The sequence below is a fragment of the Candoia aspera genome, chromosome 4 (assembly GCF_035149785.1).
Source record: "Candoia aspera isolate rCanAsp1 chromosome 4, rCanAsp1.hap2, whole genome shotgun sequence".
In the NCBI taxonomy this organism is placed as follows: Eukaryota; Metazoa; Chordata; class Lepidosauria; order Squamata; family Boidae; genus Candoia; species Candoia aspera.
The window spans coordinates 89,724,392-89,747,668 of record NC_086156.1 but is presented as its reverse complement, the minus strand read 5'-3'; the positions used below and the strand labels follow the sequence as shown (position 1 = coordinate 89,747,668).

The 23,277-nt window shown below is 39.1% G+C and overlaps 2 protein-coding genes across 2 annotated transcripts; one reads left to right on the top strand and one right to left on the bottom strand.

Annotated features, from left to right (window-relative positions):
- Positions 1-9,240: 9,240 nt before the first annotated feature.
- On the bottom strand, positions 9,241-16,185 carry LOC134496466 (long-chain fatty acid transport protein 2-like). Its single transcript, XM_063302194.1, has 5 exons — positions 16,116-16,185; positions 13,865-14,009; positions 12,753-12,901; positions 10,748-10,878; positions 9,241-9,664 (listed from the first exon to the last, which is right to left on the bottom strand). The coding sequence occupies exons 1-5, from the start codon at positions 16,183-16,185 to the stop codon at positions 9,488-9,490; spliced, it is 672 nt and encodes a 223-aa protein (XP_063158264.1). The 3' UTR covers positions 9,241-9,487.
- A 3,296-nt stretch (positions 16,186-19,481) lies between these two features.
- On the top strand, positions 19,482-21,150 carry LOC134497298 (olfactory receptor 12D1-like). The gene has a single exon (XM_063302965.1). The coding sequence runs from the start codon at positions 19,603-19,605 to the stop codon at positions 20,542-20,544; it is 942 nt and encodes a 313-aa protein (XP_063159035.1). The 5' UTR covers positions 19,482-19,602; the 3' UTR covers positions 20,545-21,150.
- The last annotated feature ends 2,127 nt before the right edge of the window (positions 21,151-23,277 follow it).

Genomic DNA, 23,277 nt, shown 5'->3' with positions numbered 1-23,277 from the left:
AAAGGCAGACTGAAGATGCTTCATTTTTTTCTGGAGCCAATGACTGCCCAAAAATGGATTGGCACCTCAAAATTCCTCCCCAGATAAAGGGGATGACCTGGGATCACCCATAAGTGCTCCATACAGCTGCTTTCCAGGAGGAGACAGTAAAACTGATGGGTTTTAGAGCTCTGGGAGCAGGCGGAAATGGCATAAATCACTGCTCGGGTAAACTATTCAAAGGGTTTATGTTATCTAAAAAATCATTAAACTCATCAGCATATTTGCTATTGTCAGCGGGAAAAACCTCCCAAAAGAATTCCAATTCACAAGATTCGAAGATTCAGAGAAAAGGATTTATTTACGCGTTTGCAAAGGCAGGTCCCTCCATGCAAGAAGGAACCCTGAATGAAGTTAACACAAAACTTTTATACCCTCTCTGGGGGCTCAGCTCACAATCTTACTTTACAAGTATCCTTGATTGCTGGATTTTACATGTCAGCAGGATGTGCCTGCAACTCTTATCACCTACTTGTTTCAGGGTCTCATCCTACTCAAGCATATCTTTGCTGGCGCCAGCCAGCAGTTTATACGCAATTAACTACAAATTTCTAACCTAAATAACTTTATCTAACACCCATATCCTCCACCCCACGAGTTCAGGGTCCGATGGCATACTTCCCCTTTTGTTTTAGGCACATTACCTTGCCCCATCACCAATTTTACAATAGATAAGCTGTCATTTCCTTGTTCCCTTTAGTGCATATGCAAAATGTTTTAAAGGTCAATTTTTTCATCCTTGTTCCTCATGAAATTGAGACACCTTTTATTTTACTTTTAACCCCCAGCTCACACTATAATTCCCAAATTGAGCTGGCTGACTCTGAAGTCTTCTGGGTCCAATCAAGACATATCATAACTTGAGAGAAAATTAGTAAACATGGATTGAGAATTGTCTAAGATTAACACATTCCTCTGAGTGAAACAATCCCAAAGGCACTGGGTTACCTTATATTCTATCTCTCAAATTTAAAAATATTTGTAGCAGTTTGGATATACTGTAAAATAAGGACTAAAATATGCATGGATTTACTTGGTGTTATGGACAAAATCTTCTAGCAGATTGTATGAATGCAGCCATCACATCAAATTGTGATATGGTTTACTGGGAATAGCATGTTATGTGAACATATCAATTACATTTATTCATATGGTTTTAGAGTTCAGTGCAGTGTTTTTTTAAACTGCTCCAGATCATAGAACAGCAGCAATGCATTCATTTTATCTGCAATATCTATAAATATCTATCTATCTATCTATCTATCTATCTATCTATCTATCTATCTATCTATCTATCTATATTAAAAAGGGGGGGATAAAAGGAATATTGATATAAAACACGTTTTAATTAGATTCTTTTCCCCTTGTATCAAATGCATTGATTATACTGTAAATATTAACAGGATAAATGAGTTTACTTTTGAGGGCCAATTACATCAATATCTGGACAGCACAGCAGGACTCCTATCACTCACAATTATTGCTTAGCATTCTTCTAAAGAGATCAGGACAGCAAATGCAAGGCTATCAGATTTTGGCAAGGTAAATTAGGAGAGAAGACACAACTTAGCCTACTCTCATCTGCAAAGATCCAAGGCTAAGCAGAAATTTAAATTCAGGGCCTCCTGGTTCAAGTGTGATATCCTAGCCACTCTGTCATGTGGGTCTGAACATTCAAAATGCAGGACTACATATATGACATAGCCTACAGTATATGACAAACATTATATGGCTTACCATGTATAGGCTGGGGATGTATCTAATTTAGCAGAAAGTGATCAAAATAGTGAGCAGTGTGGGGTCCAGATGTTGAGACAGAGATATTCCCATTTGAGTAAATCTTGTAGCAGTTTATAACATTACAAAATATTGCAATGATATACTTTTCATGATACTTTTCATATATCTGATAAAATAAATTCTTGTTTCATTAAAGCAGTGTTTATGAGTATATAATCAGCCTGAGAGGCTCTGAAAAATTGTGGCTGTAGGGCTAAGGAAGTTGTCCAGCTAAATTACATATAATGTTCTTCATGATTTCAAAATACCATATTTAAAATTTGACAATATTTATTTTGAAAAATGGTGCTGAAGGCATGATCTGCATAATATTTCCAAACTGGTGAGGAGCTTTGAGCAACATCCTGCTGAAAATCACCTCTGCATGGCTGTTAGGCATGGCCAGCTTTAGGCTGAGGCTGAGTAGGCACTCTCCAAGTTTAGGGGGCACTAACACCACCCCTCCTTCCAAATCATTCCAAAAATACAAAATCTTAGCTTCATTGGAAGGTAGCACCATCAGTGAATGTGTCATAGGGACACCATACACCTTTGAGCTGGGACTGCACTTATATATTTCACCTTTAATACTATTACTATTACTATTTATTTTATAGGTTTTTAATTGTTCTCACAGTGTTTTTTTTATTTTATTTTATGCATGTTTGTAAGTTTTAGTTCTAAGTAGCTGCTCTTACTTATTCCACTTGCATCTTACCTTTGTGTATAACAGAGGGTAGAAAGAGAGGAAGGGAGAGAAATCTGAACTCAGATAGTCAAACAGTTCAGCTACTAAATGTTCTAACATTCAGTTCTTTGAGCCTTCAAGGAAAATAGTCTAAAACTAAATATTAGTTTTATTTGGAAGGCATTAGAAAACAAAGTTTAGTTCAAACCTCAAAAAGATCAAGCATGAAACATGTTCTATTCCCAGTAGTGTCATAAATGGCAGGATTGCCACCCATTAAACCACAGACTTCTGAGTGAGCCTGAAAAAGATGTTGCTGATTTAATGAAGCAAGTAATTACAGTGGCATGTCTTTATCACAACCCTTAAAGGCTGCTTTAGTGAATAGCAAAGAGGAACTCTCTTGCACTCACCCCAACTTCAGATTTCTTCTGAAGCATTTTTGAAGCCCTCCAATCTTCTTCAGTCTATCATACAAGCATTAAAAACCACATCAATAGCAGCACAAAAATCTCCACAATCTGTATAAAAAGTCTGGGTAGAGATCGGGGGCCTGCCTCATTTCCAGTGGCAGTTGGTAATGCAATAAAAACCAACATGAAAAAGGTGGAAGCTATTCTGAGTTAGATGTATCTGTTGTAGAACTAGAAACTGAAGACCTGAGAACATGGAGGTGGAGATGGAGAATATGAGAATATGGATATGGAGCAGGCTATACGGAAATATAGGTAGTCTTGAAGGTAATTCGGACTTAAGTTGTATAGGGGTTTCTATACCAAAGTAAAGCTGTTTTGCTGGAAATGCCATGTTTGCCTCAGTGAAGTGTCCTTTGAGTTGAGTTCAACCCCTGGTGACTTTGTGGTCATATTTATATAGATTTCTTGGCAAAGATATGGAAGTGGTTTGCCACTGTTGCCTTTGATTGTGTTTCTCTGACATCTAGACTAGCCTCCAACCCTGAGATTTCCTGGTGATCTCCTTTCCAAGTACTAACTAATGTCAACCTGCTTAGGTTACTGAACTCAGGCCATCTAGCTGCTACTCCCTAGCTGGGCTTTGCCTTAAGATCACATTCCAAAATGGCTTCTTTCCTGGAATTCTTATCTGACAGCTGAACATTACTAAGAAAGGTTCTTGACCCACTTGTGACTTCCGCGGAAGCAATGGGGACTGAAGACGGCTTTGCTTTTTGTGGAGCTGATGACTGTGGTGGAACGAGGAGCTGGCAGATGGATTGGTCGGATAAAGGGGAGGACCTGGGATTGCCAATAAGTGCTCTGCACAGATGCTTCCCACAAGGAGACTGTAAAGCAGCAGTCTCCGGCAAGTTTTAGAGCTCTGGAAGCTGAAGGAAAGTTAGCTTTGCCCAAGCCATAGTTCAGAGCCTTCAAATGGACACTGGGTTCACCCACTTCCTCTCTTAATCACTTCATGAAATGCTTGTTAAGTGCTTTTTGAAAATTAAGAACCTTCAGAAAGAGTTTATCAGTCCAGGTTATTTTCCTTCAATCCTCAATGAAAGAAGTTTAAGAACTTTAAAAAATAATAATTCTGAAATAAACAGCAAAAGGGTGCTTAGAACATTAATTTTTTGAGTTTTAAACAGACTAAGGGGCCAGATGGATTGGAAATAAGATTTTGAAACTAATTATAAGAAACCTTCCTGTGGGTTGTTTAAAATCCTATTAAAAATATATATGAAGATTTTGAATCTAAGTGTAAGAAACCCTCCCATGGGAAAATGTTGTGGATTAGAGAAAAAAAACTTGATAAGAGGAGACTTTGAAGGCTGGACATTAGAGGCAACCAGAAAGAGCTAAAGATTATAATTAAAGAAGAGACTCACTAAAACAGAATGGAGAAAAGTATTTTAACTTTGGAAGTGTGAGGTTTCAGCCAGCATCTGACTCCGAAAACAAAACTTATCTGGAGTCAGAGGGGGAAACTGAAACTGATCAGGAGAGGTTTGAAAAAGCAGAACCAGGAAGTGACTGAGCAGAGTGGGAGAAATGGCAAACAGGAATTGGACAAGCTCCAGTGGGGGATTTGAACTCTCCAATCAGTGTGCGAATCAGAAAGCAGTCCAATTGGCTGCTGGAGAAAAAGGCATGGAAGGAATCGATATAAAAGGCAGATGTGTGAAGAGCAAGCTGCCAGAGACAACTGATCCTTTGAGCTCACAGCCATTGCAGAAGAGTCCTTACCTGCACTGGAAGCCTTGCCTGTAGCCAGAGTGGAACCAGAACCAGTGTCTCCTACCTCTGTGGAATAGCCTTCTGCACAAGCTGCTCTAGAGGATCCTCCTCTTGCCATCCCTGCAGAGCACAGCTTTGTGCCTAGCTCTGGACCTCGTTGCTGCATTCCAGAGCAATCCAGGTGTGCACCCAGCCTTGCTCCTAGCTCCCAGTTGTACCTGGGATCTCCAGTCCAGTTTTGTTTCGATGCCCCAGACTTGTCTAGGATTTCAAGTCCAGTCCAGTCTCGCTCCAAGCCCACAGCCTTGCCTAGAATCTCCAGTCCAGTCCAGCCATACTTCAAGCTCGCAGCCTTGCCCAGAATCTCCAGTCCAGTCCAGTCTTGCTTCAAGCTCTCAGCCTTGTCCAGGATCTCCAGTCAAGTCCAGTCTTGCTTCAAGCTCTCAGCCTTGCCTAGGATCTCCAGTCCAGTCTAGTCATGCCTCAAGCCCTCAGCCTGGCCTAGGAACTCCAGTCCAGTCCAGGCTTGCTTCCAGTTCTCAGCCTTCCCTAGAACATCCAGTCCATCCCAGCCTAGCCTCCAGAGCCCATCCTTGCCCAGTGGTTCCAGTTCAGTCTTGCCTAACCTCCATGTGTCAATCTGGTCCTATCTGCATGCCAGCTCACTGAGCCTTGCCTCCAGTTTCTGCTTTACCACACACTTCACCAAGTCCAACAGCTTCAATCAGAGAGTCAGCTGAATTCTGCCTTGCTGTTCTGCCACAGTCTGACCCTGCAGCCTTGTCTGTTCATCCATCATTGCCTGGGTGGTCTTGATTAGAACTGCCTTGCCTTATTATTTACCAGGACTTTAATTACTGTAAATATTTATTTATTTATCATATTTCTTATCACCATCCATCTCCCTCGTATGGGGGACTCTGGGCAGTTCACAATAAAACAGTTTAAAATTCAATAAAATCATAAATAGTATCATTAATCCATAAATATCAATATCAATAAATAAATATAAAATGTAATAAGATCCAAGTAATGGCAGATCTAATACCACCCAAAGGGAACAAGACAGGCCTTGGCAGGACTAGGGAGCCAACCAACCCCAAGAGTGGCTTTTCCTCCCCCGACTCAAGGCATGGTGACAAAGCCAGGTCTTCAATCATTTCCTGAAGTCCAAAAGCGATGAGGCTAGCCTCACTTCTGGGGGAAGAGTGTTCCAAAGGGCAGGAGCTGCTGCAGAGAAGGCCCGACTCCTGGACCCCACCAGATGGAGTCCTCATGCAGATGGGGTCCGCAGCATGCCCTCTCTGCATGAGCAGGTGGGATGGGTTGATGTAATGGGGATGAGACTCAAATAGACTCAATAGTTTCTTAAAGAGAAACAAATAGTTGTTTTAATAAAGAGTTTTGATAATAATTATCTCTGTTTGCCTCATAGTCTGAACAGGACAGAAAGAATTCAAGTATATCTGCCAACAAGGCACTCTAATTTTTTTTCTTAAGTTTGTCTGCTACCATAAAAATGGGTTTAAAAGAGGAAATGGAAGAGGACACAACTAAAAATCAGGCTATTTTGGATATGGATTTAAAAATGACAAGATACAAGAATGATATGGGAAAAAAAATGTTACACAGGACTTACAAATGAAACTGGCCGATTGTTCACTAACTAAAAGGGATACAAATAATAAAATCAGAAGAGGGACTTGGACAACTTTCTCATCTTGGACTTATAAAAGATATGTCTTATACTTATGAAGGAGTTCCTGAGAAAACACAACAAGAAAAATGAAAGGAAATCAGTTTTTGGGACACTATTTAAAACATCAAGATTTTTAAAAGCAAAAAGAAGAAATATAAAGTTGGCTTTATTTATTTATTTATTTATATAAATAAATAATATATATATATATATATATATATATATAACTAAATAAATAATATATATATATGTTGTTTTTAATAGTGCTAGATTTGTTTATAGATAAGATATGAAAAGAAGAGAAATTACCTAGAAGGTATAAAGGCACTTCAAATGTATGTTGGAAATGTGAACAACATGAAGGGATATTTTATCATGCTTGGCATGTAAAAAAGCTAAAAAAGAATGGATTCAAATATATATTTTGATAGAGAGGATTTCAAAGATTAATATTCAACTGAAACCAAAACTTTTCTTTTTTTGACTAATTGATAAGCAGTTAGAAAAAAAACTAGGAAGATTATTTCAGTATATGATTATGGCAGTGAGATTACTACATACACAGAGATGGAAAGATTGAACATTACCCACTATGGAGGAATGGTTGGTGAAGTTGACAGATTTTGCTGAAAAGGATAAAATGAGGCATTATCTACATTTATTGATGACTGGAAACCTCTTATGGACTTTTTGGATAACAATGAAAAATTATTTATGGCTTTGATGATTAGATAGGATAGATTATGGAAAGAAGAGTAATATGATGTAACTTTAGAGAGAGGGGTTTAAATATATTTGTACTTATAACTGCAGTGAAGAATATTATAAGCTACTTCTTTATATGTTTTTTTCTTTATTTTCTATTTTTCTTGGACCTTTTTTTTCCTTTCCTTTCCTTTTCTTGCACTTTTTGCTTTTTCATAGATTTCTTTCTTTTTCCTACTTTATAATAGTTTCTGTAGTTCTGTATCTTCTTGTTTAAAAGTTTCAGTAAAATTATATACAGTATGTATGTATGTATGTGTGTATATGTGTGTGTGTGTGTGTGCCTGTGTGTGTATATATGGAAGAAGATTTTTTTTGTTGTTAAAATATAGATGTTGTTATTTCTTGTATGTGTTAAACTTTAGAAGAAATTTCTGAGATGAGACAAAGAGAAAATGGTAAGAAATTAACTTGTGGAATACTGTTTGAAGGGATTAGAGGTTACAATTTTTAATAAGCTGATGTTTCTGTAGCTCTTAATGGATTTTTTTTACGAAGTTTGAATGATAAGACTTTAAAGGATGCAAGCATCACACTTAATTTCCCTTTTGTGCTGAGTAGGGATGCGAAGATTCTTATTACTCTAGTGCTTACACTAGTACATGGGCAGGTGACTGATTGAACTAATATTCTTTGCATTCTCAATGTTTTTGCAGAAATTAAGACTATCACACCACAACTTTGAACTGTTTTTTAGAGATTGGAAAGTAGAAACAATCAGGATGTAAAACTGCTGATGGAGTTTACAGCTAGTTTTTTTAGGTCAATGTTTTCAAATCTTGGCAAGTTTCAGATGTGTGGACTTCAATTCCCAGAATTCTCAGCAATGGCCATGGCTGGCTGGGAACTCTGGAAGCTGAGGTCCACACATCAGGAGGCTACAGGGTTGGGAAGCACTCTTTAAGTAATACTTTTTTTTTTTTTTTTTGCCAATGGACTGACCATAGCCAGTGGGCATGGCCATAGCTACTATTGTGCAACTGAGCATGTGTTCCAGTGCCATCTCTTGTCCTCTGCCTGGCCACAGTGGACCTGCACTTTTGAATCAGATCCTGAGACTGAACTCACAGGCCTTACTAAATGCAGGGGTTCTAGTCCTTCTATTGTCCTAGTTATGGCATTTGCTGTTCATAGATAAGCTAAAACAATATACTATATTTCCTCCACGTACAATAAACTAGAGATTCAAGAGATAATAATCAAACCATGTTTTCTGAGGCTGGAAGCTGTTTATCTGAATATAAATGATAACATTTAAATCATCCAGGCGAGCCTTCTCGGCAGTGGCGCCTGACCTTTGGAACCTCTTGCCCCTGAATTTGAGACAGGTCTCCTCACTCCCGGACTTCCAGAATAAATTGAAGACCTAGCTCTGCTGCCTTGCTTGGGATGGGGAGGGTGACAGCTCCACCTGGGGGTGGCTGGTGTCATAGCTCCCCTTATTGATTGTGCTTTCACCTCAGCTTGGATTTTATATTTATTATTCTATTTATATTTTTAGATGGTAACTCAGGTTGACATGTTTTTATCATTATTTTATTGTAAACTGCCCAGAGTCCCCCGTTGGGGGAGATGGGCAGTGATATAAATTTAAATAATAAATAATAAATAATAAATAATAAACATACATGCATACATACATACATATATATTTGTAATTGACATGAGATGATTCCTTGTAATACATGTAAAAATTGACCATGAGAAACAATCACATCAATTCTGGTTTCTAAAAATAGATTCAGGTTCCCCACCTGGCCTTTGGCTCCATTAGACTTTCAACACCTGTATAGGTACCAATAACTGCATGCATGTGTGTTACAAGAAGCAAGTGGAGCAGGAGATCTGTGTTATCCTTTCATGCTGAAGGTGAATGAAGCTTCCTTTAAGGTGAAACCAGCAGTTCCAGCTACCCTTCCCAGGCAGAGCACATGGCCTTTGCTATGCAAAGTGAAGCACTCAGGTGGAACACATTGTCTGCCACACTGTTGAGGCAGAGGATGCCTGTTTCACACACCCTATAATGCATATGCACATTCCCTGCATAGTAATCCAACTACTGCAGAGCAAGCAGCTCATGTGGGCACAGAAGGGCTTTTTATAGGGGAAAGCAAAAGAAGTAAAATTAAATGAATGTTTCTAAAGGTCCCCAAACGTGGTATGCAAGATAGATATCCCAGGCTGGCAAATTAAAATCACCACCACCACCATCATCTGAGGTTACTGTTCCATTCTTAGGTAAAGTTGAGAAGCACCAAGCTGTAATGTTCCTGGGTTGCTATGCCACCAAGGGATGATGGCATGATATCTTTGAAGTCCTTTTCAGAACTTCCGCTTCTTCTCTGTGATGGAACGGTAGATCTCCAGAGTCAGTGGCACGTAACTCTTTTCTGAGTTGTCCAGGAAAAAGGGGGGTTCTCTGATGGTGATAGGGTCAAACTCTTTCCTCACCAGCTGATTTTTGCACTGCTTGAAAGTCCCCGTGATCTCTAGGGCCTCCTGTGATGAAGAACAGCAAATCAGCCCATCATTCCACTGCACTTCTAGAGCACACCAAACATGGCAGGACTGCAAGAAGAAACCATCACTCTCAAATACACGTTGCAGTTTCTCCAGAGTGCACAGCAGTGAGATGGGGGGTGGGGGGTGGAATGGAAGAGGTGGCAATTTTCATTTGCACCAGATTGGTAAATAGCACATCATATACCGTATATTGTATGAGATAGAATGAGTTCATTTCACTAGAGCACAGACTGCAAGTATATCATCATCATCCAAAAAAAAAAAAAGTAGAACAAAAGCACTGGTATTATTCTCCAATTGGGGTCCAACAGTGGCTTGGAAAGGTGATTTAGATTAGAAAATGATGGAAGAATTAAATGCTTCTTCCTACAAAACTGCTGTTTTGATTATAGGTGTACCACATTATACATACTGTAGTTTGCCTCACCCAGTGTTAGGCAATTTTTGCCTCAATGGTGGGATAGGTTCTTGAGTTTCATCACCCACCTTGATGAAGAATTGGAAGGAAGAGCTTTATAATGAGGCAGAGCAAGAGGTTCTCTTAGGTGGCAGAAGCTGGGAAGTGGCAAAAAGTTGCTGGAGGAAACAGTAATGTGCCACCTGGCTTGACCCAAAGCCCCTAAATTAGCCTCCTACCCTCAGGTTTTGTAGAGAATGTTGTCTGTTGCTAAAAAAAATAATAACTTCTGTCTTTTGGAATGGGAAGGGACACCCTCTTGTTCTTTGCCTCAAGCAAGAAGGTATTAGGCCAGAGTTTCTCAAACTTGGCAAGCTTAAGATGCTGGCTGTGGAATTCTGGGAGTTGAAGCCCACACATCTTAAACTTGCCAAGTTTGAGAAACACGATATTAGGACAACCCAGAAGGTTGATTCAATCAAGGCCATAGCAGGATCAAAAGCTCCTTTCACTCATGACTTCTATCTACCCTGGCCGGGTGTGCTATTCATAATTCTTAACAATCCCACCAAAGCTTATTCACATTATATCAACTTGTCTTGCGTAGCCTTTATTTAGGCAAGAGCATAGTAAAACAACAAGGAAACAGAAAGGTGTCTCACCCGGATGCGGACAAAGTGGGGTATTGCATAGTTTGGCAGGTAATTCTTGGTGTGTGCATACAATTGCTTTCCATCAAAGGACTCCCCCTCCTTTAGTTGTATGGCTGCCATGCCAATCTTTCCTTCATGCCCTGGAAAATATCAGAAAGCCCAAATGCCTTTTCAGGATAGAAAGATGCACCATAACATTGCTTTGGGATGAAAAGGTTTGTACTGGAGAGGAACAGCAAGAGAAAACAGGTTGGCTTAACCTTTTGCCTTCCAATTTTTTTTTCTCCTGTGAACTCTTTGGGGAGTCAATGGGAGCCCATTCATTGTAAAATGAACAAAATATATGTACACAGACTCTTTACCCCTGTGTGATGTAAAGTAGTGCAAATTGTAAAGGAAGCATCTGAAACTCCATGGATAGAATGGATAGCTATGAAGGTGGGGTGATACTTTCTCCTATGGTACTAAGAATTGTTGGCCTCCTCTAAGCCAGAGTGGGCAACCTCCCCTGCATCAGGGCCACCACTGATTCCTCCGATGAGCTGGAGGGGCACCGAAGACATTCCAGTGTTGTGTTGATGTCACCAGAAAGGGCAGGTCTCATTTTTTTTCTTGGTTTTTTTCAAGCTCTTTAGAGGTGTGTTTTTTTTTTTTAAAGAGTGAATGGAGGCAAAAAAACCTTTGGGAGGCATGCCCACCCTTAAAAAATCCAAACCTCAGAAAGCAACCAGAGATCTCACTGGAAAAAACACTGCCTGAATAGCTTATTCTGGCAGTGTAATTCTGGGCCAGAAGGCCTCCCTTTCCATGCTCAGCCATATTGGGGGGATTGGGAATCTGGAAAATCTCACTGCCAGAAATTGGAATTAGGTAATGTTAGCACCTACATTCTCCGTGTTCTAGGAGGTTGCCGTTCAGGTGCTAAAACTGAAATACAGTCCATGGATGGTGAATTTCATACCCCTGTTCTAAGACAGTTTTCCCCGAAATTGTGTTCTTCCCAAATTGCAACTGTGCTGGATTACAACTCCTATCATCCAGTTAGTATGGCCCATTGATTAGGAAAGGTGCCATACACAGTTCAAGGTGGTATAAATGTTTCAATAACCAGGAACCCAAAGTTAATATTTAACTGATTTGGCCATGTAAAAGCTGATTCAGATGTTTCCCTTACCAACCTTGACAGTTGGAAACAACCTCTTCTGAACTGATCATTCAGACAAACTGTGGTCTTAAACAAAACAGATTGAAAAGAACACACACACCCATCTTACACGTTCTCTAAAATCTGGCTACCAAAGACAACCCTGCCATTTTTATTTTCCTGCAACTACTGTGGATCATAGTGAAATGTAACAATGCTTGAATTGACCACATCTATTTCTGTCCCCCTTTGAAAATAAAAACAGGAACCAAAACACGGGACTTTGAGCAAATGCTACTTAATCTCATAAGGTGTTTGTATATGTACAAACGCAGAGAGAGACATATATGTTCAATATTCATGTAACCATCCATAATTACTCTGCCAAAACGTATAATCCAAACTGTCTCCTTTCTGGATAATGTTGCCTTTATACCTGTCTCCCCACGCCTAGGAAACCTATTCTACAGCCATCCTACCACCACCCTCCTCCCAAAAGCTGCTGTGTCCAGATGGTTAAAAAAATAGTTTGCCTAAATATTATGTTTTGCTTATATGTTTAATGTTTGTATGTTTAATGTTATTAAAACATGCTCTCGTTCTTATCCTCAATTTTTTTTCACCCCCATACATCAGATTAAAATGGCATTTCACGATACACCACACCTTTTACTAGCATGAATTGGAAACCCTTCCAGAAATACTCATGCTGATTATTATGGTTCAAAAAATTTAAACCTTATCTTTATATTTGCAATGTGAGCAATGTCCCTAAGGATTGTGACTGATCGGTCATGCAGTGCCTGCTAAGAATGTCATTCTTTTACAGCCGGTAAAGATTTGTTTCTTAAAGAATACATTTTGATCTACCTGGCACAGGTACTCCATATACATTGACTTCTTGAATAAATTCCAGCATGGCAAGGGTTGTCTCAAGTTCTGTAGTAGCCACATTCTCCCCTTTCCATCTACAGTACAGTGAAAAAGAAGTTATTACCACCATTTGTTCACTTTTATTGCTGGATTTGCCCAAAATGACTTCATTTGTTATACTACTATTAAGTAGTTGTAAACCTCAGCTGGGGCCCCTCAGTTTATAGCAGATTCAGACTGGAGACTTCCTGGTTCACAAGTTATCTCCTTATCAACTTTCCCAGTAGCTCTTTGAAATGCTCAACCTGCTACATCTGTCTGTCTAAGCCCAGAGACCACGTACAGCTGAGGTTTGGGTTTCGGAAGCTTCTTGTTTATTTGTCACTAAAATTCTGCAGTGGTTTAACACACATACCAGCACACACAAAAGAAATAAAAACCAATCCCCCCTCCACACCCAAAAAGAAAGAATGTGACTCTGTTCAATTAGCATTATGACATCATCTCCAGATATACAGTATTGAATGCAGATTCTTCAATCAAAAGGTTGCCTGTTGCTGCCTGTAGCAGCTTGTCTCCTGGGCATGAACTGGTTGGAAATGAAGTTAGCTTAAGAAATCCTTTCCTGGCTTTCAACTGCTTCTTCCACTGTGCCCACAGCAAGGGCCAGGTGTACTGCCTGGATGGTAGTTAACACAGCCCTCAGTTGGTAGACTCCCACCCTTCTTTTCCCCTTCCACCCATGCCAGAAAAAGAGGCCACCCAGCAGCCCAGTATAAAATGGCTGCCAAAGGCAAAGCACACACTGGCCAATTGGAATGGAGGCATTTGGTAGGACTGAGTGTAGAGCAGAGGGCAGACAGGACTGTCCTGTTTGCACCAAAAGAGGAGAAAAATACTACTAGAGAACTCAGATGGAGGTCTTCTCATCAACCTAGGAGTAGGCTGAGGATGTCATCTCTTCCTGACCTCCCAAAATGGTAGATAGCCTGTACAGTATTTGTCCTAGAGTAAGCAGGGAGTACAAAACAGTCCTTAGTGTCTGTGGGACTCACTGGAAAGTATCTCCCACTCAGTCCTAGAAATATATAAAGTCATTGTGGTCTCACATCAAGAGGTCACTGCTATTGAAGTAGCTATCTCCTTTCTCTGGGACATCCTGGAGAATCTTCTTCTTTGTATTCTGAGGGTCTCCCACATAGCCATGGAAGGGAGTCTTCTGAGTGATCTTGACCACTAGTAAACCTGTTTCACCTGCAATTTGGAATCAATTAATATTCATCTTCTAACAAAGACATTATTTCCACCTCAGGTTACTTGCAATTTCCAGAAAATTCTAGAAAATATCCAGCAGTAATTAAAATTCTATTTTCTTATTTAATTTTGGTAAGTTAATCAAACAAACATGTCATATTAAATCTGTTTACAATATAAGTAGGTGATTTTTTTTTCTAATTCTCTGAAGTAATAAATTACATTCAAACAATGGCTCTCTTTTAGAGGAAAGCACAGATTTAGAAAACTGAGCTTAATACAGCCTTCTTAGTGGTAGCTCAATAGTTATGAAACCTTCTTCTAACTGAACGATGCAGCCCTTTCTATTGAAACAACCCTTACTTGTTTCCCTTCCTTAAGCTCATGAGCAGGTGTCCTATAAATCTGTATGATCTTGTGCATCACCAAATGTGGATTTGACTCTTAAAAGTGGTTTCTAAATGCTTTAATAGAATTATTAAAATAAATTGGTATAATAATTAACAAAATCAACAGTTTGCTAAAACTCCTGTTATCAGAGGCAGGCAAGTCCATCCCTGACTTCAGCTTGAGAGAAAAATTAGACTAGCTGTTCTATAAATTGCCCAACATTCGTCACACTCTCCAGAAAAAAAAAGAAAGAAAAAAAAGTAATAAAAGAAGGAATATTGCTGGATTTCTCCGTTTGAGGTTGGAGCTCCAGTCTAGACTTTGGAGGAGAAAGCCAATAACCCTGTGCTGTCCCAAGTACTATAGGACGGTGAATTAAGTCAGGAATGCCAGATGCAAAAGTGGGCAACATTCTTGCACTTTAAGAGTTGCACAAAAGGAAATTTTGATTAGTACAACTTATTCTGCTTTTGCATCTCTTACTAGTAGACTATGAATATGTAACCACTTTCCAGAACGGATCAACAGAAAAACATTATTATTGTTAAATTATTGTTTATGATGAAGTATAATTTTATTTTATATTTAAGAAATAGAACTTGCAACAACAAACTGGAAGACTTGGCAGGGTTCCAGCTCTCAGCCCCACTGGATAGACCAGACCGGGAAATCAACTCCACCAGAAAGCTAAAACTACTTTGATTGAGATTGGCTATAAAGACAGAATCTTGCAAGTCTGATTGTGCTTTACTTCCTCCCACTTCTTCTACTCCATTGAATTAGGGAAATGTCTGCCTCAGCTGCTTCTGAATGTTCTCTCTTCTTTCTGGACTTCAAAAAAAAATGGTTCAGCCCCTTTTTCCTGCATTATTTCCATCAAGGTCATCTTCCTTACTCTCTCCACTAGCCAACTAGCCATGCTTCTTCTCAGAATACTCTAACCCTTCAACCCCGTGTGACTTTTTTGTTTGTTTGTTTCCCCTTGGCATCACTCAGCAATCTGAGGCTAATAGCTGTGCCCCATCTTTTAGGGAAGGGGGGCAATGGAAACACGGGGAGGAAGAATTATCATAACTACTAGCATTTTCCCTGGTACTGGGATAGAATGGAAGTTGTGGGGTGGCACTACTTCGGTCTGCTACGAAAACAGGTAGGATGCCAGTATTGACACTGGTGGCATCTGAGCTCGCTCTGTCTTTTTGGTTTCACCCATCAGGGTTTTCTGAGGGTATCTTCTTCCTTGGATGGTTCTATTGGAACAGCACTTGCTGAATGAATCTGCTATCAGTATACAGTGGGGACAACATCATAAAAATGTAAGAACAGCCTGATAGAGCAGGCCAAGGCCCATCTTAGTCCAGCATTTTGGTTTCCTAAAAGACCAACCAGATGCCTCTGGGGTGTTCACAAGCAAGAGATGGAGAGATACCACTTTCTTGCTGTTGATCCCCTGCAGCTGGTATTCAGAGACATGCTGCCTCCAACATGGAGGTAGCATGGAGTCTCAAGATGAATCGCTGTTGACAGTTCTGTCCTTCATAAATTTATTCAATCCATTTTTAAACCCATCCAGCCATCACCATGTCTCATGTTAATGAATGAATAGAGTGCAGTTTGGGTGGGGGGGTGAGCTACACTTGACCTTTGAGTGGTTGAGACCAGGATAAAAACAAAATTGACTTAATTTAATTTATATTTGATTAACACCTTTATTACCCATACATTTAATAATTCTATATTTGTCATACTGAAGGTCCTGAGGCTGAAGTCTGCCATCCAGATACATGCCCATAAGTAAACTAGAGTGCTGTATAGTAGACAGGAGGCTGGAAAAAATATTAAAATTAACTCTAATGTGCATAAATGGCCTGGGGCTTTTGTATACTGAAAAACCCAGGCTCAAGTTTAATGCTAGTTCCAAACATATCTCTAAAAAGAGGCCAAGGCATTGCTGGATGACCAGCCCTTTCTGTCACTCAAGTCATCCAATCTGGTAGCACCTTTCCCAACAAGTTTTATTAAAAAGACATAAGCTTTTGTGAGTTTAGCTCACTTCATCAAATACACAGAGCACCCTGGGAAGTTAAAATGCTCTGATATTACTTTGTCCTTGTTTTGAGTCCTGATATCAGACTTGTGTCCATTAATTACTTTGCACAATGCTTGTCCTGTTTGTCCTACGTAGAATCCACAGGGTCATTGCAAGAAGATGATAGCATATATCACATTAGAGGAAGGAAATTCTAGGCTGAAATGAAGTCAATGTTACGGGGACAAGGCAAAAAATTGGATGCTGCAGTTAGGTAGAGGGTGGGTGGTGGGTGGTAGGAAGAGCAGGGGAGTTTATTAATTAGGTTCTTGTAAAGAGCAATGAACTTGGGAGAAGAACAGGTTGGGTAAAAATAAATAACCAATGAATGTGCAACAATTGTGTTATCTGCATTGAATGCCATTTGATTGGAGAAAATACAATTAACAAGTGGTCTTTCCTCCAATCAAATGTCTTTCTTGAATGGACAGCATATAGCACAGCAGGATGTCTATCACTCACAATTATCACTTAACATCCTTCTAAAGAGATCAGGACAGCATATACAAAGCTATCACATTTTTACAAGGTAAATTAGGAAAGAAGACACAGCTTAGCTTACTCTCAGTTTCTAGCCGGATGCCTTAACCACTACTCCAGACTGGCTGTTATAAGAAATTAATGGAACTCACATCAATATAAAGTATTGCAGACTCTCCTGTTTTGATTATCAAAATAGAAGAGATTGTATCTATTATAATGTTTTTTGGGGGAAATATATTCTTACCCTTTACCAAACCAAACCAAATCAAACCAACCCCCACTCTGCATTATTAATTAGATGAATTAGATGAATAAATTGTTTACAGCTCCAAATTGAGCAGGTTTGTCCCCACATGAGCACATTGCTTCATCACTTAAGCAATTTTTCCCCAATGGCAGCAAACAACATTCTATAAACCAAGCACATGATGCAAGTTACAAATCATTCATGACACATTCTGATATGAGGTTTTATTTCCTGTATCTCATCTAAATGTACCTAGTTGGCCTCCCAGCTCTTAGGCAACTCTTCAATCATCATTCTTACTTAATTGGATAGGAATTTCTGCAAGGTAAGAACTGTCTCTAATAGATATTAGATATTAGAATTTTATTCAAGGATTTCTATCTGACCTATACTTTCCTTCTGTTATGGAAATGCGAAGGCATCTCTTTTTGAGGTATGGCAATGTACGTGAGTGAAGAGCAGAAAGGGGGGGGGGGAGGAATGGAATGGCAAATATGAGAACATGAGAAAAGTAACTCTTATTAATCCATCTGTCTATTCATAGACTGTGTAAACTCTAGTAAGAAGTTGTTTGTTCCCAAAGAGCATTTCAGAAGAATTCTATAAATGACTTTTTCCTAGGCTTCCCAGACAGAGGCACTCGGTTAGAAAGCAAAGAGGGATCAGCCTTTCTGTATCTCATGAGAGAATTAAAAGTTTAACACTAAAATATACATTGCTCACTTTCCTCTTGTGTATTATATGAACTCAGTCTGTAGGAAAGCACGCATGGAAGCAACTTCCAATGGAGAACAAATGTCAGCCTGCTGCTTATTTGTCTGATGCTGGCCAGTTTTGTGTGATCCTCCATAAAGCAAGTTTAGAAATATATTCAGTAATGTGTAGGATGGTAAGACTATGTCAGAATTCATCTCATTCCATCAGGTTCAATAGAATGGTTCAGAGTAGGGCTTCACGTTGAGCAGTGGAAGCTAACTGCAGATAAACCGTCTCTTCTGAGATTCTGTGAGTGCATCTGGCTTCCTGGGTTTGGACAGTATTCTTTTCAACAACTGGGTTTATGCAGCTATGCAATTATGTGTAACTGTTATGCAAGACTCAAATGCATCCTATTAACTATCGTGGTTCATGCACCATGATCAGATAATAGCTACTACTGCAAAACATTGAACTGAACATTACTGAATCCCATTTTAGACAAGTTTAATATTTTGTTCAACAGCATACTCTGTGAAGTCACATTGTGTTTTGGAAAGGCTGAGAGCGCTGGATCACAGCCTGATACTTTGATTCAGATGGAAGCATGTGAGCACAACTGCATTTTATTTTTGTGCTGCTGATGTTCAGTAGAAACAAATGATCTCTAAAGCATGCATTGTATACAAGCAACTACAGTGAATATTATGTGTTGCCCAGAAGCAGAAACCTCATAACTTGAATCAAAGCAGCCTGACAGTGGTATTTGGAGAGAGGAAAGTAAACCCAATGGATCCCAAATTTAATACATGTTTAGAAGCTTTGTAGTCATGTCACAAAATCCAGGGTAGCATTTTTCTTCCTTAAACATGAAAAGCAATTTCATGCTAAGTCAACATCCCCAGCTGCAGAGTTCAGTTCCACTAGCATGCATTACTAAAGCCTACAAACAATTTACCACTGTAGATCTCTTCTTGTTACTACATAAATAGAATCATGGTCCAAAGTTACTCAAATAACAGTGGCTGGTCTCTTCCTACTGCAAGCTTCATGTAAGTTGGAAAACTTGTTATCCATCTTTTGTTATGTATTCCTACATTATGAATCAAATTATCTTATTTTTTTCTCTTGTTACACCATTGCTTTCTTTTTTCTTTATTACCTTCAAAGGCAATCTCTCTCTGCTTTTCCTCTCTCTTTGCCTCTACTTCCTTTTATTACACAATCTCAGTTTTGAAGAGGAAATAAACCTGGATAAAATGAAATATTCCATGCTTTGTCCTTTGTACACACAGGAAAAACAACAGAATGGAGGAAGCAAGCAGGTCAATCATCCTTACCCTCCCTCCAATTTCATTAGTCAATGACCAATATAGGGACATGAAACTGTTCTATATGTCTATTCCATGAGAAAACAAAACAAAAGTAACAGTAACATATGAAAGCATGATTTTTTTTTTTTTTCAAGGTCCAAACTGGGGACACCAAACTGCTTTACATGTCTATTCCTTGAAATTAGAAATCTAATGGTAATACTGTATATAAAAGCATGAAGTATTTGTATGGACTGAATTTAAATACAGGATTTATGACTGAAGGTAAATGTCTTCTGAAAAATGGCTTTACATTGTCATATCTAGCACTGTGATGCTTTCTCAAATCACTCACATTTTTTCCTGTTTTCAGAGATGAAGAACTGGACAGAAGTGTCTGAATTCATTCTTCTGGGTCTAACAAAGGACCACAGGCTACAACAGATTCTCTTCACACTTTTCCTGCTGTTCTATGTAGCCTGTTTATTAGGAAATGGGGCCATTCTGGCAGTCACCCTGGCTGAGCCTCGGCTCCACACCCCCATGTATTTTTTTCTGGGAAACCTTTCTTGTTTGGATATATGCTACTCTACAGTGACTGTGCCAAAAATGCTAAGTGGCTTCCTTATAAAACAACAATCTATCTCCCTTATCAGCTGCCTCACTCAGCTGCACTTCTTCCACTTTCTGGGCAGTAGTGAGGCTGTGCTTCTGGGTGTCATGGCATATGATCGTTATGTGGCTATCTGTAACCCACTGCGTTATACTACCATCATGAGTAAATGGGCTTGTGTCATGCTAGCTGGGGCCACGTGGGCTGCTGGCTTCTTTCATGCCTTGATGCACACAGTGGTGACGTCTCAGCTATGGTTCTGTGGCCCTAATCTCATCACACACTTTTTTTGTGACATCAAGCCCCTCCTCAAATTAGCTTGCAGTAGTACAACCCTCAACTTCATCCTGCTGAAACTTGTCACTGGTACTATTGCTCTCAGCCCCTTCTTTTTCACAGTTCTCTCCTATTTTTACATCATCTCCTTCCTCTTCTTTAAGGTCCAGTCATGGCAGAACCGTTGGAAAGCCTTGTCCACCTGTGCATCTCATCTGACTGTTGTGGCAATCTTCTATATTCCAGTTCTCTCCAATTACATGCTTGCTTCTGCCAGTGGCTCTTCTGAGAAAGAGATGATCATTTCTGTGTTATACAGTGTCATCACACCAGTTTTAAATCCCCTGATCTACACACTGAGGAATCAAGAAGTCAAATCTGCTATAAGGAAGATTCTAAACAAAAATCTCCCTTTCGAAAAGGCTTAAATCTCTTATACATTTGAAAAAGAAAGGAATTGGTAATGAGTATCATCAAAGCATTTTTTTATGTTTTTGATTTATCAAAAATAATCCAAGACTCTCCCTCCTTTGATGTCATGTTATAGTGACTTAGGGTCCATTTTGAGTGCTTTCCAGTGCATTCCCTACTGGAGCCTAAACTTTTTATTCACATTTCTTTGGGAAGCTTGTACATCTGCTCATTTTATTTTTATACATTTTTAAAGATGTATTTGGCAGTTACCCCCATTTTAGACTTACATGTTTTTAAACTTAGGAATTTAAAAAAAAAAAAAACATTGCAAATGGTTCTGGACAGAAAGATTTTCACTTTTTGGAGAAACAAAATGCTGGATGTAGTCTCCATTTAAGATTGTTCCCTTCCAAATGTGGAATTTATATATACCCCTTTTAACAGTTAAGCTGTCTATATTCATTAATTTTTATTCAAATGGTAGATGTGTCTAATCATTTCTCTATACATTTGAATGAAGTATTATATTCTATAGCAATGGTATAGGAAAAATCAGTGTGGCAGAACTATTACTATTCTTTATTAACAAGTTCTTTTATTTCACAACACCAAGAGATTTAAACTAGTGTCACTTCTAAAAATATTTTAGCTTCTTTGAAATTCTGCTGAGGAATAGTAGATAAACATTTTCAGCTTTACTTGATGTGAAATTCCATATCAACGCTGACTAAATGCATCTTTCTCCTTCAGCAGAAAAAAATAGTAACGGAAAACCTATTTCAGATAGCGCCATATAAGGAAAAAGAAATATAAGCTCTCCCTAATACTTAAAGAACTATGAAACTATTTCCTTACACAACTATTCCATATATAAATCAGAAAAGGCAGCACTTTTCTGCCTTTACATTTAATTTTGTACAACTCATTTCATATATGTAAATATGCTTCTCAGTTCATTTCTTTTAAATATGGATAGATAACTGCATGTTACTTTACTCCAATTTTAAAATAAAATATTTTCTAATGGAACCTGTTAGCAGATTTACTTAATGCAGCAGAAGTAAATAAGAATGAGAGACCAGGCATTTCTTTATAAAAGATTGTATTAAATAAAAAACATTACTTACAAGTAAGACAATAAACAGATTAACCAGCTAACTAACAACAAGAGAGACTTAGAGAGACTGACCAGCAAGAAGCTGGTGTACATCATTAATATATTCTGTCCTATGTACATCAACCAATCAGGAGCTTCTTGACCTTATAAGGACATAACCTTTAGTTCCTGAGAATATGACCCAGTCCGCCAGGCACCAAAGGTCCACTCAGAAAAGCACCCCCCCACCTTTTTTCCTGTGAGATGTCTTTTTCAAAACTCAAGCCTCTGTAATTCTTCTACGATTACAAAAATATTCAACAGAACCAGCTCAAATGTAAATCATAAACCAATATTCTTGCCTTTGTAATTAACATAATGTCTCTAAATATGCTTTCATGTGACTAAATATGTTTTTATCCTACGTGGAAAGGAAAGGAATTTCCATTTTGTGTATTTTAGACACACATGCATTTATTGTGAGTTGTTCCATACTAAATTTGGGTGGAGTTTATGTTCTGTTTGTGTGCATGTACCTTCAAGTCATTGTTGTCTCCTGGCATCAGCCTGGACCAGTCACTGCAGTTTTCTTGGAAAATTTCAGAAGTGGTTTGCCCTTGCCTCCTTCCTAGGGCTGAGAGAGGGTGACTGGCCCAAGGTCACCAAGCTGGTGTTTTGTGCCAAAGGTGGGACTCACAGTCTCCCAGTTTCTAGCCAGGTGCCTTAACCACCACACCAAACTGGCTCTCTATTTTTTATTATTGTTGTTGTTGTTGTTATTTATTTATTTACTAGATTTATAACTCTGCCCAACTCAAGCAATGTAATTCTGGGCAGTGTAGAACAACCTAACTTGCTTTCAGAAGTCGGAGAAACAGTAAAAGATAGAATCCAGCTACAGGTTTTATTCCCTATTGTATTTAACAGCAGAGATTTTGTTGTTGTTGGTTGTTGTTGGTTGTTCCATTTTCTACTAGAATCCATGGGCCTGGAACAGGGAGGACTTTAGGGTAATATCATCTTCTTAAGTTTTCTTGGGACAGCCAAGCTAATCTCAACATGTGTAAAACCTAGTATGTGCTGAAGCTGTAGGAGTACAGAAAATGTGGATCTCCTGAAATTACTGTACTACAACCCTTAGCAGCCCCAGCCAGTCCACTGAGGTTTGCTGGAGGCCAAGTACAGGTCTTTATCCATAAAGCCCAAGCATCATGGCACTGGGTGGTTAGGGACTGCCTTGCTAAACGTGACAGTTGGTCAAGTCTTCTTGTCTGCAGAGCACTTGCCTAGGGTTCCAGCCACAAAGGAAGTAAGAGGGCATGGACCAGAAGGCAGGCCTTTTCAATAGGAGACTCTGCACTGTGCACTAAGGGCCGTCCCATAGGTATAAATGTCCCTTAACCTTCTGCAATTAGGGAAGACGTTTAGGACATTATTTTTTCTGAATTCTTTAGGGCCTGGATGAAGATTCTTACTGGCCATTTCCTTTCTTGATGTAATGTTCTATTGATTGTTCTTCCTTTGTATTGCATACTGCTTGAAATCTCTGCAGCTGGGACAGTCTATAACCAATGAAAAGGAGAGAAAATCAAACCTTCGTAATGCCTTTGAATGTTGTCCCTGTAACTGTAAGGGTTAAGTCTGAGTCAGA

Coding starts and splice junctions, on each gene's coding strand:
- LOC134496466 (XM_063302194.1), bottom strand. CDS start 16,185: ATGTATCTGGATGGCAGACTTCAGCCTCAGGACCTTCAGTATGACAAA. Junction 12,902..13,864: donor AATAGCAGTGACCTCTTGAT/GTGAGACCACAA, acceptor GGGCAAATCCAG/CAATAAAAGTGAACAAATGG. Junction 10,879..12,752: donor ATATGGAGTACCTGTGCCAG/GTAGATCAAAAT, acceptor GATATTTTCCAG/GGCATGAAGGAAAGATTGGC.
- LOC134497298 (XM_063302965.1), top strand. CDS start 19,603: ATGAAGAACTGGACAGAAGTGTCTGAATTCATTCTTCTGGGTCTAACA.